The 14,600-nt window shown below is 38.8% G+C and overlaps 2 protein-coding genes across 16 annotated transcripts in view; one reads left to right on the top strand and one right to left on the bottom strand.

Annotated features, from left to right (window-relative positions):
• The first annotated feature begins 77 nt into the window (after positions 1 to 77).
• Positions 78 to 9,361, top strand: mars2 (methionyl-tRNA synthetase 2, mitochondrial). 2 transcript variants are annotated; one of them, XM_079891738.1, is made up of 4 exons: positions 78 to 416; positions 2,710 to 2,757; positions 2,857 to 3,044; positions 7,296 to 9,361. In XM_079891738.1, the coding sequence occupies exons 1-4, from the start codon at positions 116 to 118 to the stop codon at positions 8,484 to 8,486; spliced, it is 1,728 nt and encodes a 575-aa protein (XP_079747864.1). In that variant the 5' UTR covers positions 78 to 115; the 3' UTR covers positions 8,487 to 9,361. The 2 variants fall into 2 exon arrangements, with proteins under 2 accessions (XP_079747864.1, XP_079747863.1); XM_079891737.1 differs by having other exon boundaries at positions 2,710 to 3,044; positions 7,296 to 9,279.
• Positions 9,362 to 9,486: 125 nt separating this feature from the next.
• Positions 9,487 to 14,600, bottom strand: part of med12 (mediator complex subunit 12) — a 30,969-nt gene continuing 25,855 nt past the window's right edge. For 7 of the 14 annotated variants that reach the window (XM_079891726.1, XM_079891730.1, XM_079891721.1 and 4 more), the window contains exons 39-44: positions 13,312 to 13,392; positions 12,976 to 13,208; positions 12,517 to 12,688; positions 11,158 to 11,382; positions 10,962 to 11,043; positions 9,487 to 9,627 (exon numbers count right to left, since the gene is read on the bottom strand). In XM_079891726.1, the coding sequence (XP_079747852.1) occupies positions 9,590 to 9,627; positions 10,962 to 11,043; positions 11,158 to 11,382; positions 12,517 to 12,688; positions 12,976 to 13,208; positions 13,312 to 13,392 (831 nt within the window). In that variant the 3' untranslated portion in view covers positions 9,487 to 9,589. Of the gene's footprint in view, positions 9,628 to 10,961; positions 11,044 to 11,157; positions 11,386 to 12,516; positions 12,689 to 12,975; positions 13,209 to 13,311; positions 13,393 to 14,600 lie in introns of all 14 variants that reach the window. The other 7 variants (XM_079891720.1, XM_079891729.1, XM_079891733.1 and 4 more) reach the window with 2 other exon arrangements.

Here is a 14,600-nt window from a genome sequence, read left to right as displayed (position 1 = left end):
AATACTATAAACGAAAAAAGCTCTTGATTTAAGCTTGACAAATGTATCTCAAGTAGGGAAGGGTTGTTGGGCCTTTTGTTTGAAAGGTAACTCATTTGTGACGGCGCTGACCCGGATGTTCTCTCACGCGCCTCGCAGCTGTCTCGTGATGAGGTCTCCGTGCTGTATTCTCACTCGCACACAAACAATAGTACTGAGATTATCCAGGCATGCTCTCCACAGAAGGCTTCCGCACGTCTACAGTATTTACTGCTTTAGCACAGATCATTCACAGAGCTCGAAACCATATTACATCACAACTCCCATCTTCTATGTCAATGCATCTCCTCACATTGGTCATGTGTATTCAGCTGTCACTGCAGACTGTCTGCACAGATTCAAACTCTTACAGGGATACGACTCCAGATTTGCCACAGGTACGTTTTATACATTCTCATTGTATTGCATGACTTAAACAAGTTAAATACTTGCATCAGGGGCTGGTTGCATAAACTGATGAGACTCTTACAAGTTATCTTTTTTTTTAAAGACTGTTCGTGTTCATAACTTTTATTTTACGTCAGTTATATAAAAATATAGATTGGTTTAATTTAATACCGAAAACTAAGACTGATTACTAACTGCTAGTTGGTTAGAAGTTCTTAAAGGGATAGTTCACCCAAAAATTCATCATTTATTCACCCTTCATGTCGTTCCAAACCCTTAAGACTTTCGTTCATCTTCGAAAGTCTGAGAGAAATAAGACACATCTGAGAGATTGCTGTCCCCCCATTGGCAGCTTCGCAACTACCACTTTATAAAGCGATTTTAAAAGCATATGAATTGAACGGTTTAGTCCAAATTTTCTGAAGAGACTTGATCGCTTTATATGATGAACATTTTTAATTTAGGCTTTTATTCAAAACTGCCTGACATACGATAATGAACCTCATTGGTTCTTGCTGAAGCTCAAATGTGATGCGTAACACGAGAATGAACCTCATTGGTTCTTGCTGAGGCTCAAACGTGCTGCGTAACACGAGAATGAACCTCATTGGTTCTTGCTGAGGCTCAAACGTGCTGCGTAACACGAGAATGAACCTCATTGGTTCTTGCTTGACACTCAAACGTGCTGCGTAACACGAGAATGAACCTCATTGGTTCTTGCAGAAGCTCAAACGTGCTGCGTAACACGAGAATGAACCTCATTGGCTCTTGCTGAAGCTCAAACGTGCTGCGTAACACGAGAATGAACCTCATTGGTTCTTGCTGAAGCTCAAACGTGCTGCGTAACACGAGAATGAACCTCATTGGCTCTTGCTGAAGCTCAAACGTGCTGCGTAACACGAGAATGAACCTCATTGGTTCTTGCAGAAGCTCAAAGGTGCTGCGTAACACGAGAATGAACCTCATTGGTTCTTGCTGAAGCTCAAAGGTGCTGCGTAACACGAGAATGAACCTCATTGGTTCTTGCGGAAGCTCAAACGTGCTGCGTAACAAGTGAATGAACCTCATTGGTTCTTGCAGAAGCTCAAAGGTGCTGCGTAACACGAGAATGAACCTCATTGGTTCTTGCTGAAGCTCAAACGTGCTGCGTAACACGAGAATGAACCTCATTGGTTCTTGCTGAAGCTCAAACGTGCTGCGTAACACGAGAATGAACCTCATTGGTTCTTGCTGAAGCTCAAACGTGCTGCGTAACACGAGAATGAACCTCATTGGTTCTTGCTGAAGCTCAAACGTGCTGCGTAACACGAGAATGAACCTCATTGGTTCTTGCTGAAGCTCAAACGTGCTGCGTAACAAGTGAATGAACCTCATTGGTTCTTGCTGAAGCTCAAACGTGCTGCGTAACACGAGAATGAACCTCATTGGTTCTTGCTGAAGCTCAAACGTGCTGCGTAACACGAGAATGAACCTCATTGGTTCTTGCTGAAGCTCAAACGTGCTGCGTAACAAGTGAATGAACCTCATTGGTTCTTGCTGAAGCTCAAACGTGCTGCGTAACACGAGAATGAACCTCATTGGTTCTTGCTGAAGCTCAAACGTGCTGCGTAACACGAGAATGAACCTCATTGGTTCTTGCTGAAGCTCAAACGTGCTGCGTAACACGAGAATGAACCTCATTGGTTCTTGCTGAAGCTCAAACGTGCTGCGTAACAAGTGAATGAACCTCATTGGTTCTTGCTGAAGCTCAAACGTGCTGCGTAACACGAGAATGAACCTCATTGGTTCTTGCTGAAGCTCAAACGTGCTGCGTAACACGAGAATGAACCTCATTGGTTCTTGCTGAAGCTCAAACGTGCTGCGTAACACGAGAATGAACCTCAGTGGTTCTCGCATGTCAAGCGAATATACTTGAGCTTCTGTTTACTATATGTGAGTTGATGAATGTTGTGAATAAAAGCCTTAATTCAGTCTGTTCATCATATAATGCGATCATGTCTCTTCAGAAAATGTGGACTAAACCGCTTGATCCATATGGATGAGTTTTATGATCTCTTAATGAACTTTTTGAAGCGTTAAAGTGTCAGTTGTGAAGCTGCCAATGCAGGGACGGAATTTCATCAAAAAGATCTTCATTTGTATTTTGAAGATGAATGAAAATCTTAGAGATTTAGATCAACATGAGGGTGACTAAATGATGACAGAATTTTCATTTTTGGTTGATCAATCCCTTTACCATTATGAGTGTTTATGCAAGTAAGGTTGTTTGTTTGTGCCCTGCAGGTACAGATGAACATGGTCTTAAAATCCAACAGGCAGCGAGCAATGCTGGTAAAGACCCACTGAACTTCTGCACTGAGGTATCAGAGAGTTTTAAGCATGTTTTCCAAAGATGTGGTATTTTATACACGGACTACATTCGGACAACAGAGAAAAGACATCGACAGGCTGTTGAACACTTCTGGACTGTTCTCCATAGCAAAGGCTTCATCTACAAAGGCACTTATGAAGGCTGGTACTCCACTCCAGATGAAAGTTTTCTTACACCAACTCAAGTCACTGACAGAACAGACTCCGAGGGAAGACAGATCAAAGTATCCACTGAGAGCGGCCACAAGGTACCATCCACCCTGTTCTTGAATTAAAACCTATGCTTCTCTGTCAGTGGTTTGCACCATCTAGAACAGGGGTTTTCAAACTGGGGTCATAGCAGGGCCATAGAAAAGGAATAGTTTTTCTAAAAGCGATTAAATTGGGGTCTCCAACCTTTTTTCATTTGAGAGAGACTTTTTAAAAATGAAAGTGGCCAAGAGCTACTCATGTAATACAATACTTAAATCTTTTAAATAATGTCTCATAAATCATATTAACAAATATCCAAACAGTTAGACCTAAAATAGTTTTTGTAGGCCTATATATGTCACCCTTAAATGTCAGAGAAAAGAGCAATCAGAGATAAAAAAAAAAATTGATAGAAAATTGTACTTTGCATATTATACTGTAAAAACACTTAATTATAGTTGATTTTAGTTGATCATAACTAGAGATGAAATGGCATGAACATTTCATTTCATGATTAGTGACAGAAATGATCACGGTTATCACAGAATCCTGTTCAAAAAGTACTAATACTACATAATGAAATCAATTCACCAAGTTTTATGTCGAAATCCAGCAAATAACTAATAAAAGCAGCATCAATATGCACTTTTTGTTTACATAAACATTTGAATAATAACATTAAAAATGATGGCCAGTTTTTAAAAGTGTCTACTAAAAATGTAGTGTCAAAGTTTTGACAAAAAAGGTTTTTATAAAAAGATAAACCTCACATATTTCAGCCTTTAAATCATTTTTTTATAAAAAGAATGAGTCAAAAAAGATAAATTACTGACATTTACAATGCACATTAGCTTATCTTTTATTATTAATAGTAAAATTCGGTCTGATTTTCCCGTAGCGTCTGTTGTTGCTATGCAGCCATGCACTGCGCTCTCCACAACGACAAAGAAGTTTTAGTAGCTAATGGATTTCCACCACTGATAAACGCTTGCTGTAGCTCTGCTACAAGATTTATTTACGGAGAAGAGAAAAACACCCGTAGTGTTTGGGTGCACCCCCATCCTTCATGTTGACTGAGCTTTCAATGTTGTTATGGAAAGGGTGAAGCTGATTGGTTGGTTCTTGTCACATGACCTGCGGTACGTTTGCGGCATTCTGAAAAGTTTAGATTTTTTTCATCTCGCTGCGCCTGGAAAAAATTAGTGCATCGCTTCAATTATGAGCGCGCTTGCCGAATAATAATTTTAATTTTATCTCATAATCTGCTGTCACTTTAAGACCTGACACACGGATCCATTATACTGTTACACATGCATTTTCTTTCTCAACTGTTTATGTTCACTTAAAACATAACTGACTGTGTTTACGAGAATACTCACCAATTTTATGTGTATTTGACTGTTTAAGTGCAATAAACAGTGAAAAATAACAAAATTTTTACCGAGAGGCGGCTTTATGTGTGCGCACTTTGGGTGTGAAATCTGCGGGAATGAGTGTGTGCAATATGCGCAATCCACCGCTGAAATTCAAGCCCTGTAACGCCATCAATATTCATCCAGAGCAAATGAAAAGAGTGAGTGAGGGGAGGCGGGTTTGTGTGTAACTCGCTGTCAGAGAGATTATGAGAGAGCAAGAAAGGGGAGCTGGGATCATGTCTCTATTCTGTGGAAAATTAGAATTGGAAGTGTTTCAGATATTTCAGTATTGATATATGTATCAAAAAATCGATATTTTTGACAACACTAATATGATATATTAAATTCAACCCACCAAAGTGGCTAGTAGGAGTGACTGTTACACACCACCGCTGAAATCCACTCGCAGTTGGTGCTGTTAATGTCAAGCCCTGGATGCAGCACCTGATGGGTATCTGACAACATTAATAATGACAGGGAATATGCTGAATACTGGACTTTTTTTCCCCAGTTCAAATACACATAAAAATAAAATAAAAATATAAATACAAGTGTTTTAGTCAACAGTCTTTATTGAAATAAAAGTAGTAAATTGATCAGAAACAATAAATCACATGACATCACAATCGGAATCTTGGACCTGGAATGGTGTAATAGATTGTTGTTATTCAGATCACAATCGAACAGTGTATCTAACCAAAGTCATGTTTTATACTGATACAGGATTAAAATATCCCAAAACCATTTTTTTTATTACTTGAGTACTTACATTATCCCAAAATGTTTCCAAGAATGTTTAAATCCAGAGAAATAAGCAGTTTTAACCATACCAGGACACGGACCGTGTTCGTGCGCCGCCTGCCAATGATATAATACTGCGTTACCCTCGATTTCCGGTTTTATTTGTTTTATTCTGTAGAAACCATGGAAACACCAAAGACGCTTTAATATATTATGTTTTATTAAACAGGTGAGGTACTGTTTGGATACATTCATCAACAGAAAACTAATCATTGTTATATAGCTCAACACATTTAGTCTTATTGTTTAAATCTCGTTTTCTTGATTTACTACGAGTACCATGTTTTACCATGCCTATTATTGATCTAGCTCACTGCAGTGTGCAACAGGTGTCTCAAATAGTAGCTGCATAGTTGCAAACGCAAAGAGTAGCATTATAGCATAACTCTGAACACACTCATATGTATCTAATGATAAAACAGCGCTGCGTTACCCCACACATACTCATGACTGGAGCTCTCGAGCCGTGTAACAATCACTCCAACGGCTTTCAGCCCCACCCTGCTTCATACTACAGTAATGTTAATAAATCTTTAATACATAAGAATAAAATTTCTGTCTGAGTCCCGTCTGATTCTTTTCCACCGGATGTAGAGGTAAAGACTACAACTCCCATAATTCTGTGAAATTACGGCCTCATCAAGCCAAGCCTTTGTTTTGAATAAGCGACCTCTAGTGGTGAAAAATTACAGTGTGCCTTTAAGTCAATTAAGAAATTTTAAATTAAAATATCAAAAATGTATTCATCATAATGTTTAAAACATTAAATGTATAGCATTAGCAACTTTAATGGAACACTATATAGCTAATAACTACTAAACAAGATTCATCACCTCTCTATTCTTTTGGCCAGATTATGCTTCTCTTGCTGCCGGATCATTTTAATGCGCTCCATGAGTTCCCAGTCCAACTTTATATTAAGTGTCTTTAACTACTTACATTTAAATGAATCATTTGGTACAATGCTCTTATTGTGGACATTTTACATTGTTATTATATTAAAAAAGCCTGTATATTACATCTGTAATTCATTTCTGTAATGACATATTATTACGCTGTTGACCCTTCCCTTAACCTGTTTTGCAAAACATGAACAAATGCATTATACCTAACAATTTTTTAATGAGAATACAGTAGTTAGACACCTAATATTAAGTGTGACCAATTATTCTTTACTTGATATGATAGTGGCATCTAAACAATCTTAGTTTAAATATTATTTATTTAGCTTAGGCTAAATTTTTTTTTTTTTTTTTTTTTTACTTCATATTCATTGCAGTTGCACCACCTGACTTACTGGTTTCACCATGTGACTTTTGCAGCTAGTTTTACATTGAATAGGCTTCTACTTGGATGCCTATATTAGCTTTTGCCTATGCTAGCAAGCTCATACCTGTACATCAAAAATAGTTGTACCACCGGACATGAAAAGTGTACCAACCTACCCATACTTGAAAGTAGCTATTTTTATCAGTATTTGAGAGAGATCTACAAACCTTTTCTCTCCTCCACAATGATCAGGTGGGCTCCTCTGGATGATACATTAACATGTTTACTGTTATTACCTTGTCAATTCATAATAAAAAATAGTTAAAAAAAAACCCTCATGTTTGCATTTGTGCCACTATGACATTTGAGAAAATACAAATTCCAGGACAAAAGTTTTCCAAACAGCTTTAAAACTACTGATATTTATAAAATATGTTTATATGAAAGATATGAAACATAAATTTAGTATTTTATTTTGAATTTCTTATTAAAACACCATTTTAAATGGGTTAAGTCTGTTCATTTGTGTGGACGGTTGTGCCACCTGACATTTTGGGGGTTTAAGATACCAAAACATAAAATAATATTTATCATTTGAATGTACTGAAAATGAATTAAGACTTAAATAGGTTTTATAGAATAAAGTGATGCATGTCATGAATTTATCAAATTATTTTAAAAAGAAAATAATGCACTTGGACAAACATATGCATGTCATTAACCCATTGGTATACTATAGTACACTGATTTAAATGTGTAAATTGGGTTTATTAAAACACATAGCTGCCTTTTAAATAAAATGTTTAAATTCCTCATTGACAGGTGGAGTGGATGGAGGAGGACAATTACATGTTCCGCCTATCGGATTTCCGCACCAAATTGCTTGACTGGCTTCGATTAAACCCAAATATCATCCAGCCTGTGAACTTTCATCACTTGGTTCTTCAGTGGCTGGAGGACGATATCCCAGACCTGTCAGTATCTCGCCAGAAAAGCCGCCTCCAGTGGGGTATTTCAGTCCCTGGAGATCCGGAACAAATCATCTACGTGTGGTTGGATGCTCTGGTTAACTACTTGACTGTTGTTGGTTACCCACAGAATCACTCCCAGTGGTGGACAGCTGTCCATCATGTTGTCGGTAAGGACATTCTTAAGTTTCACGCGATATACTGGCCGGCGTTTCTCTTGGCTGCAGGATTACCTCTTCCTAAGACCATATTTGTGCACTCTCACTGGACGGTGGAGGGAAAGAAAATGTCCAAGAGTCTTGGAAACGTGATCAACCCATTGGACGCCATGGAGAAGTTCACCGTGGACGGCCTGCGCTACTTCCTTCTGAGACAAGGGGTTCCTGACTCGGACTGTGACTATTATGACGATAAAGTCATAAAGATGTGCAACAGCGAGTTAGCGGACGCTCTCGGTGGGCTTTTAAACCGCTGCACTGCGCCCTCACTCAACCCCACGCAGGTGTATCCTCAGTTCTGCAACTCCTGCTTCCCAAAGGAACCATCTGAAGGGCTCCGTGGAAAAGCTGTCTCGGAAGACTACAGAATGGTGGAGGCCGTATCTGCGCTTCCGGTCTTAGTTGAGCAGCACTTTGAGAATCTACACATATATAAAGCACTGGAGGCCATTAGCGCATGCGTGCGGATGACTAATGCGTTTGTTCAAAGACATGCACCGTGGAAGCTGGACCGGAACAATCCTGGAGACCAGCAGTGGCTTGACACCATCCTTCACGTGTCTTTAGAGTGCCTCAGGATGTATGGGATACTCCTGCAACCCATGGTGCCAGATCTTGCAGACAGAATTTTATCTAGGTTGGGAGTCATGCCTGAGGAGAGAAGCTGGGATTCTCTCAACTTCCTGATGAAATGTGAAGGAAGAGACTGTGGTTTAGAAGGAAGAGCACTGGGTCCCGACTTGGGAGTGTTGTTTAATCGCCTTGAGAGGAGCCAAGGGAAAGGGAGGACTCCCAAAATGGCAACACAACACAAGTCAAAACCTTAATGCATACTTGAGCTTACTTGAATAATTCGAACCAATAGTAATAACCGTGGTTAATGAGTAAACGATTTAAAGGGATAGTTCCCCCCAAAATGAAAATTCTGTCATTAATTACTCGCCCTCATGTCGTTTAAAACCCGCAAGACCTTCGTTCATCTTCTGAACACAAATGAAGATCTTTTTGATGAAATTTGAAAGATTTCTGTCCCCCCACTGACAGCTACATATGGAATTTTGTTTCCACCACAGAATAAAAAAAAAAAAGGTAATTGCAACTTTTTTTCTCTTAGAATTGGGCTTTATAACTAGTGAGTTTCTGAGAAAAGATGTCAGAATTGCAAGATGTAAACTCGCAATTATCTTTTCAAATGCTTTATTCTGTGGCGGAAACAAGTTTCCATAGCTACGCAACTACCACTTTGACGCTTTATAAATAGATTGTAAAACTAATCCAAATGAATTGAGCGGATTAGTCCTTAATTAAATCTGTTAATCATGTAAAGCAATCAAGTCTCTTCAGAAAATTTGGACTAAACCACTCACTTCATATAGATTAGTTTTACGATATCTTTTTGAAGCGTCAAAGTGTCAGTTGCGTAGCTGTCAATGGAGGGACAGAAATCTCACAGATTTCATCAAAATGATCATTTGTGATCAGATAAACGAAAGTCTTACAGGTTTGGAACGACATGAGGGCGAGTAAATGACGAAAGAATTGTCATTTTTGGGTGAAACATCCCTTTTTAAGGTCACACTCTATAATGTTTCGACAATGTAAGACAAGGCATAAAAAGTGACATGATTTTTTTTAATGAGAAATACACGAAACTGAAAAATTGTACAAATTGAAATAAAATAAAAAAAGTTGCAATATTTTTTATAATTTCCTGTACTTCTTTTTACATAAACTCTTTCACTGTTCACCTCAATGTTTCACAGAACAAAGCCTCTATGACTTTCAGAAATGCATGTCTGAAAAACAATGTTTGACTCTACTTTAGATACAGCCCTGTGGGCTTCTTTCAGGAGCAGGGGTCCTCATCTCAGAAAGGTCCGCTTCTGTGGACACAAGATCATTCTTTACCACCGCTGAAATCCATTCACTCTCAGTAATATGAGTTGGTGTTCTGTCCAGGTTGAGTATCTGGGGAAAGAAACATCATAATAATTATAGTACAGAAAATGAATACAATAGTATTTGTTTACATTGATTTGTGTGAATTCTTTGCATTATAAGGAACAGCACTAAGGATAAAAACATAAAATAGAAAATGTATGAATTTAGAACATATTAAAGTACATACTAATGTTAGAGCTACTTCAAAAGCATCTCTTAAAGCCCAAAGTATACTCCATTTTTCACACGTACACTAGGGTATGCATACAGTTTGCCTGAATTAAATTTGGTAATCAGCACAGTTGCTCAGCTGGCGCATGCACCTGTTTTTTTTTTGGACAATCGGTTGGTCCACCAGGTGGCAACAATGGCCCAGCCCAATGTCTTACACTAAAAAACAAAAAAACACTGAACAACAACAACAATCTGTGGGAGACCACAATAACAATAGACGGCCATGTTGACGAGCACTTAAACGAGAACAAAGACAATGGTCTCATTCACTAAGCATGCATACTCACAAACGAGTGCATGAAATCTGTGTACGAATGTTTTCACAAACAATACATGATTCACCAAAACCCTTTGAACTTCATTTTTTAATTGACATAAAATACACACATACACAAAAATCACTTACTCTGGGCGCCTTATAGTCGTGTTAAGATAAAATTGCATACATGGATATATCATCTGAAATATATTTCATCATAAATACAATAAAAGAAAGAAATACTGCATTATAGCTTGAACTGTGAGGTTTCTCTGTATAAGACAGATATAGATCTGGCTAATGAAATGATCTGTATTAAAGTTTGTGTTTGAACTAGTTTCGAGGAACTATGCAGAACTAACCTTGGGCACGTGGTCGCTCGTTTACAATACTCAAAAATACTCAAATTCAACTCGAGCGTTGTATTGTGAGTTCAGCGGAAATTAAATATGAAATTTATTCCACAAAATTATTAGTGAACGAGACCCATTTTTAAAACTGCTTAACTTCTGGAGATAAAAAACGCAGACACTAGCAAATGGAGTACACTTTGAAAGGCTGTACGTATACGCTAAAAAGCGTTGACGTCAAAACTGTACTGTGTTCTTATCGGTCTGTTTTGCAATAACCTTAACTGGCAGTTAAACAGTTAAAGGTATAAGTGTGCGATGACCCAGATATTTTATTTTATTCCCAAAGGGGTGTCTGACAGTGCCGTGACTACATTGCTAGTTATTTTCATGCATTTATAGCAAGAGATGACAAGTATTTATGTTGATATTGTCCAATGTCCTGCCATGAGCATTTGAAAAGCTTTTATGAAGGCAGTGTATATGCAGCACACGTATGAATGTTTGTAAAGACATACTTGAGAGCTGCTGCTGGAGCTGTCGGACCAGTGCTGCAGTCTGCTGCTGCTGCTGGGTCTGCTGCATGCCTTGCCGTGGGAACTGAGACCAAATCAAATGACACACAATTACAGGTCTAAAAATCCACAAACGTAAACCAATAAGCCACAAGAGGCTGCTAGAACAGTTTTCTAATGAGCTGTTTGTGGGTCTCACCATGGGCTGCTGCGGGGGCAGAGGCTGCATGCCCAGGGCCTGAGCGGGAGGCTGGGCTGATGCCTGCTGCTGCTGCTGCTGCTGTTGAACCTGCTGCTGCTGAACCTGTTGTTGCTGCTGGACCTGCTGCTGCTGTTGCTGCTGCTGCTGAACCTGCTGTTGCTGCTGCACTTGTTGTTGCACTTGTTGTTGAACCTGCTGCTGCTGCTGTTGCTGCTGCACCTGCTGCTGTGAAGACAAACACACAAATACAATGACATTACCAGTGAATCACTGTAGTCGCTAGAAAGCCAGCAAGTATGCATTATGCAGGGCTCGACATTAAGCCTTTTCATGTGCTTGCCCATTGAGTAATAAAGTTGCTTGTCCATAATTTATTTATTTTTAGTTATAATTATAATTTATTATATTTAGAATACTAAGACACTATAGGGCTGTTACCTTAGGTAGGGCTGATCAAATTAAATAATTTACATTGAAAAATTACAATTGGATTAAATAATGTTATGAGATTGTTTTAAATATACAAATAAGAAACGTTGGAAAGAATGATAATTTTAAACATAATGCTAAATCGCCAGTAGGCAGGCGACCGTCTTAATGAGCGAGTGATTCGTTCAAACGACTGACTCATTTAAGAATGAGACAGATGTTTATGAATGGGTCATTGAATCTTTGACTCAACTGATTCGTTCAGTAATGAAAACATGGTTGAGTGTTGCTGTGAGATGTGCAGTGGTTCTGCTGTGATCTTTGTTTGGAACTATTTTCACTGCTGAAACAGAACAAAAACAGTCAATATTGCATCTAAAATGTAAGTGACTTAATTTTAACTGTTTACTGAACTGATTGTCACATTTTCAATCGTGATGGTTTTCAGGAAAACAGCACTGGTCGTGTGAGGTTGCTTAACTGTACCATATGTTAAAAATATAAAAACTATTTTTGTGTGTGAGATGCGCTCATTTGTTTAATTTCTCCAAGAGAGGCTGCGCAAGCCTCAACAGAGCAACCTTGTTTTTTTTTTTATTATCTACTATTGATCACAACTTAAAGTAAATGTAATAAATGGATTTAATAAATGTCGTTTTAGTGATTCCCTAGTTTTTTTTTTTTGTTATTGGCGTTTAATCAGGTTACTTTCTCATGAAATTCTCTTTTACTTGCCCCTTCAAAAAATCCACTAGTCCCAGACAAGCAGACAAGCGTTAATGTCAAGCCCTGCATTATGTTTTCTCTTGTTGCGCAGAATAGCCTGATATGTGCAGAATACACCCAAACATACTGTATCCCACAATGCAATGTGATCGACTTTGGGTGTGTGCGTGTGTGTGTGTGTGTGTGTGTGCATGTACGCACTCGGAGAGCTGGATGCTGTCTTATCAGCTGCTGTTGTTGCTGCTGAGCTTGCTGCTGCTGCTGGTCCATCATCTGATTAGGCCTCATGTTGGGGTGCATCCCCTGCGGTCCCAGGTGACCTGGAGCCAGGCCGTGCATCATAGGCGCCTGCTGCATGGACTGATGGGAGAATCTGAGACAGATGGTGAAAGTTAGTTAAGCTTTATTTTTTGTTCAATATTATTTTTAATAATTTATGTATTTATTTTTATTGTATAGTGTTATTAATGCTTTGGCAATGTAAAGATTTCTTTCATATTGCCAATACAGCGATTTGAATCTCTTTGAATCTTTGGTGAAAGTTAAGATGATTTGTTTTACACTGCTTCAAATTAGGGTTTTGCGGTATAATGTTACTGAAGTATGGCAGTACTGAAAATGTACGAGGTGCTAAGAAATTGAAAGAGGTCTGTGACTGACCTTTGTGTGTTCTGCATTGTGTGTCCGTATGTCCCGGGAGCCTGCTGATGCACATAGCCGCTCGGCCTCTGCTGCATTGGCCTAAGAGAATCCACCATGCCTGGGTTGGTGCCAGGATGTCCTCCCTGGAAGCCCTGGTTACCGTACGAGGAAGGACCTATCCCAGCAGTCTGAGAGGGGTGTGGCTGAATCCCCATGTGTGAGCCGTAGGGGGTGTAGCCATGGGACATGTTCTAGAGAGAGAAACGTGACATTACTAGGTTGTTATCAGTGAATGTTGAACAGTCAATCAACACTGCAGATGTGTCAAGTGTCTGTAAAAGCACAAGAACTTGCCTGTGTCGGCTGCATTGGTGGATACTGTTGATTAGGTGCCACTTGTCTAATCTGCTGTCCGATTAAATGATTATGATTCCCCTGAAAAGACCAACAAACAAGCATACATGCCTCTCCTTTCTAATTATTCTGAATTTAACATTCACAATCACTAGAAGACAAAAACTAGACAGTTCTTGCACGTGCCGCCAGGATGTTGCGATGTGGTTGCTAGAGCATGCTGTGAGCAGTCGAGTGCGTTTCTAGATGGTCACTAGCTGTTTGTCAAGTCGTGACATATCGACCTTCCAATAATGCTCTACTCCGTTTCAGGTGAAAAATCCTCTCTCAATTCTCAACAGTCATTTATGAACACTTTTCGTTTATCACACACCTTCAACCTAAACTTTTAAAAACTCATGGTGGACACTACAGTCTCTAGGCTCACTGTAGTCTCTGCCGTCAGTCTGAAGGTCTGGCTACGCGAGACTAAGGTTCACCGTGTTCCTGCCACCAATATTTTAATGATTCAGAAAAGATCAGTCACTGTCTGGCCAACCGAGTTTTAGCTATGATTATGATTTTCACTAGTTGAACAGCACACTGTGAGTGTATATTAGCATTAACACCGTTTGTTGTTTGCTTTTGGGATCTGAAGGAGTGTTTGGACCCGGAAACAGTGGTCAAGTCGAAAGAGCCCAATGACTCTATGATATGTTGACACCTAAATATGTGTGGGGCTTTTGCAGTGCACATTTGACAAGCACAACTAATTACAGGTGTATGAAACTAGGACTGGAACTAATAATAATTTTTTCAAATGATTAACCCATTGACTTTTTGTTGTTCTTTCGATTAATCTATCCCTGGTTAATCTATTGTTTATTTTCTAAATAGTCGATTAATCCTTAGGTTAGTTACGGTTAATATTTATTGGTAAATTAACCAATGTATGAACTTTTACTACAACTACAATTTATATATATTAAAAGATTTATTTATTTAATAACACCATGTTATGTAGAGAAATGAAAACGGTAGTGATGCACCGATCATGATTTTTGATGGCCGAATCCGATTTTCTTTACAAGCAAATTGGCCAATTCCAATACCAGTTGCCGATTTTATTTTATTTTTTTCAAGCAAATGTATTTGATGTTAATTTGCTCTATAACAGGCCAAACTGGCCTTAAAAAAACATCTGTAGCCATGTGAAATTAGAGGCAAACACTGCATAAATCACGATCCAAACAAAGATGCTACACACATGCAGTTGTTTGTGATTTGAATTAGGTTGCATCATTTCAAGA

The sequence above is a fragment of the Squalius cephalus genome (assembly GCF_949319135.1).
Source record: "Squalius cephalus genome assembly, chromosome: 14".
Lineage (NCBI taxonomy): Eukaryota > Metazoa > Chordata > Actinopteri > Cypriniformes > Leuciscidae > Squalius > Squalius cephalus.
The sequence above is the reverse complement of the archived record's forward strand: the minus strand, read 5'-3'. Positions and strand labels throughout refer to the sequence as shown.

What these genes read in the sequence shown, in the direction of transcription:
- mars2 (XM_079891737.1), top strand. Translation starts at nt 116, where the DNA reads ATGTTCTCTCACGCGCCTCGCAGCTGTCTCGTGATGAGGTCTCCGTGC. An exon ending in CGACTCCAGATTTGCCACAG is followed by an intron (nt 417 to 2,709) that starts GTACGTTTTATA and finishes TGTGCCCTGCAG; the next exon opens with GTACAGATGAACATGGTCTT. An exon ending in CCACTGAGAGCGGCCACAAG is followed by an intron (nt 3,045 to 7,295) that starts GTACCATCCACC and finishes CCTCATTGACAG; the next exon opens with GTGGAGTGGATGGAGGAGGA.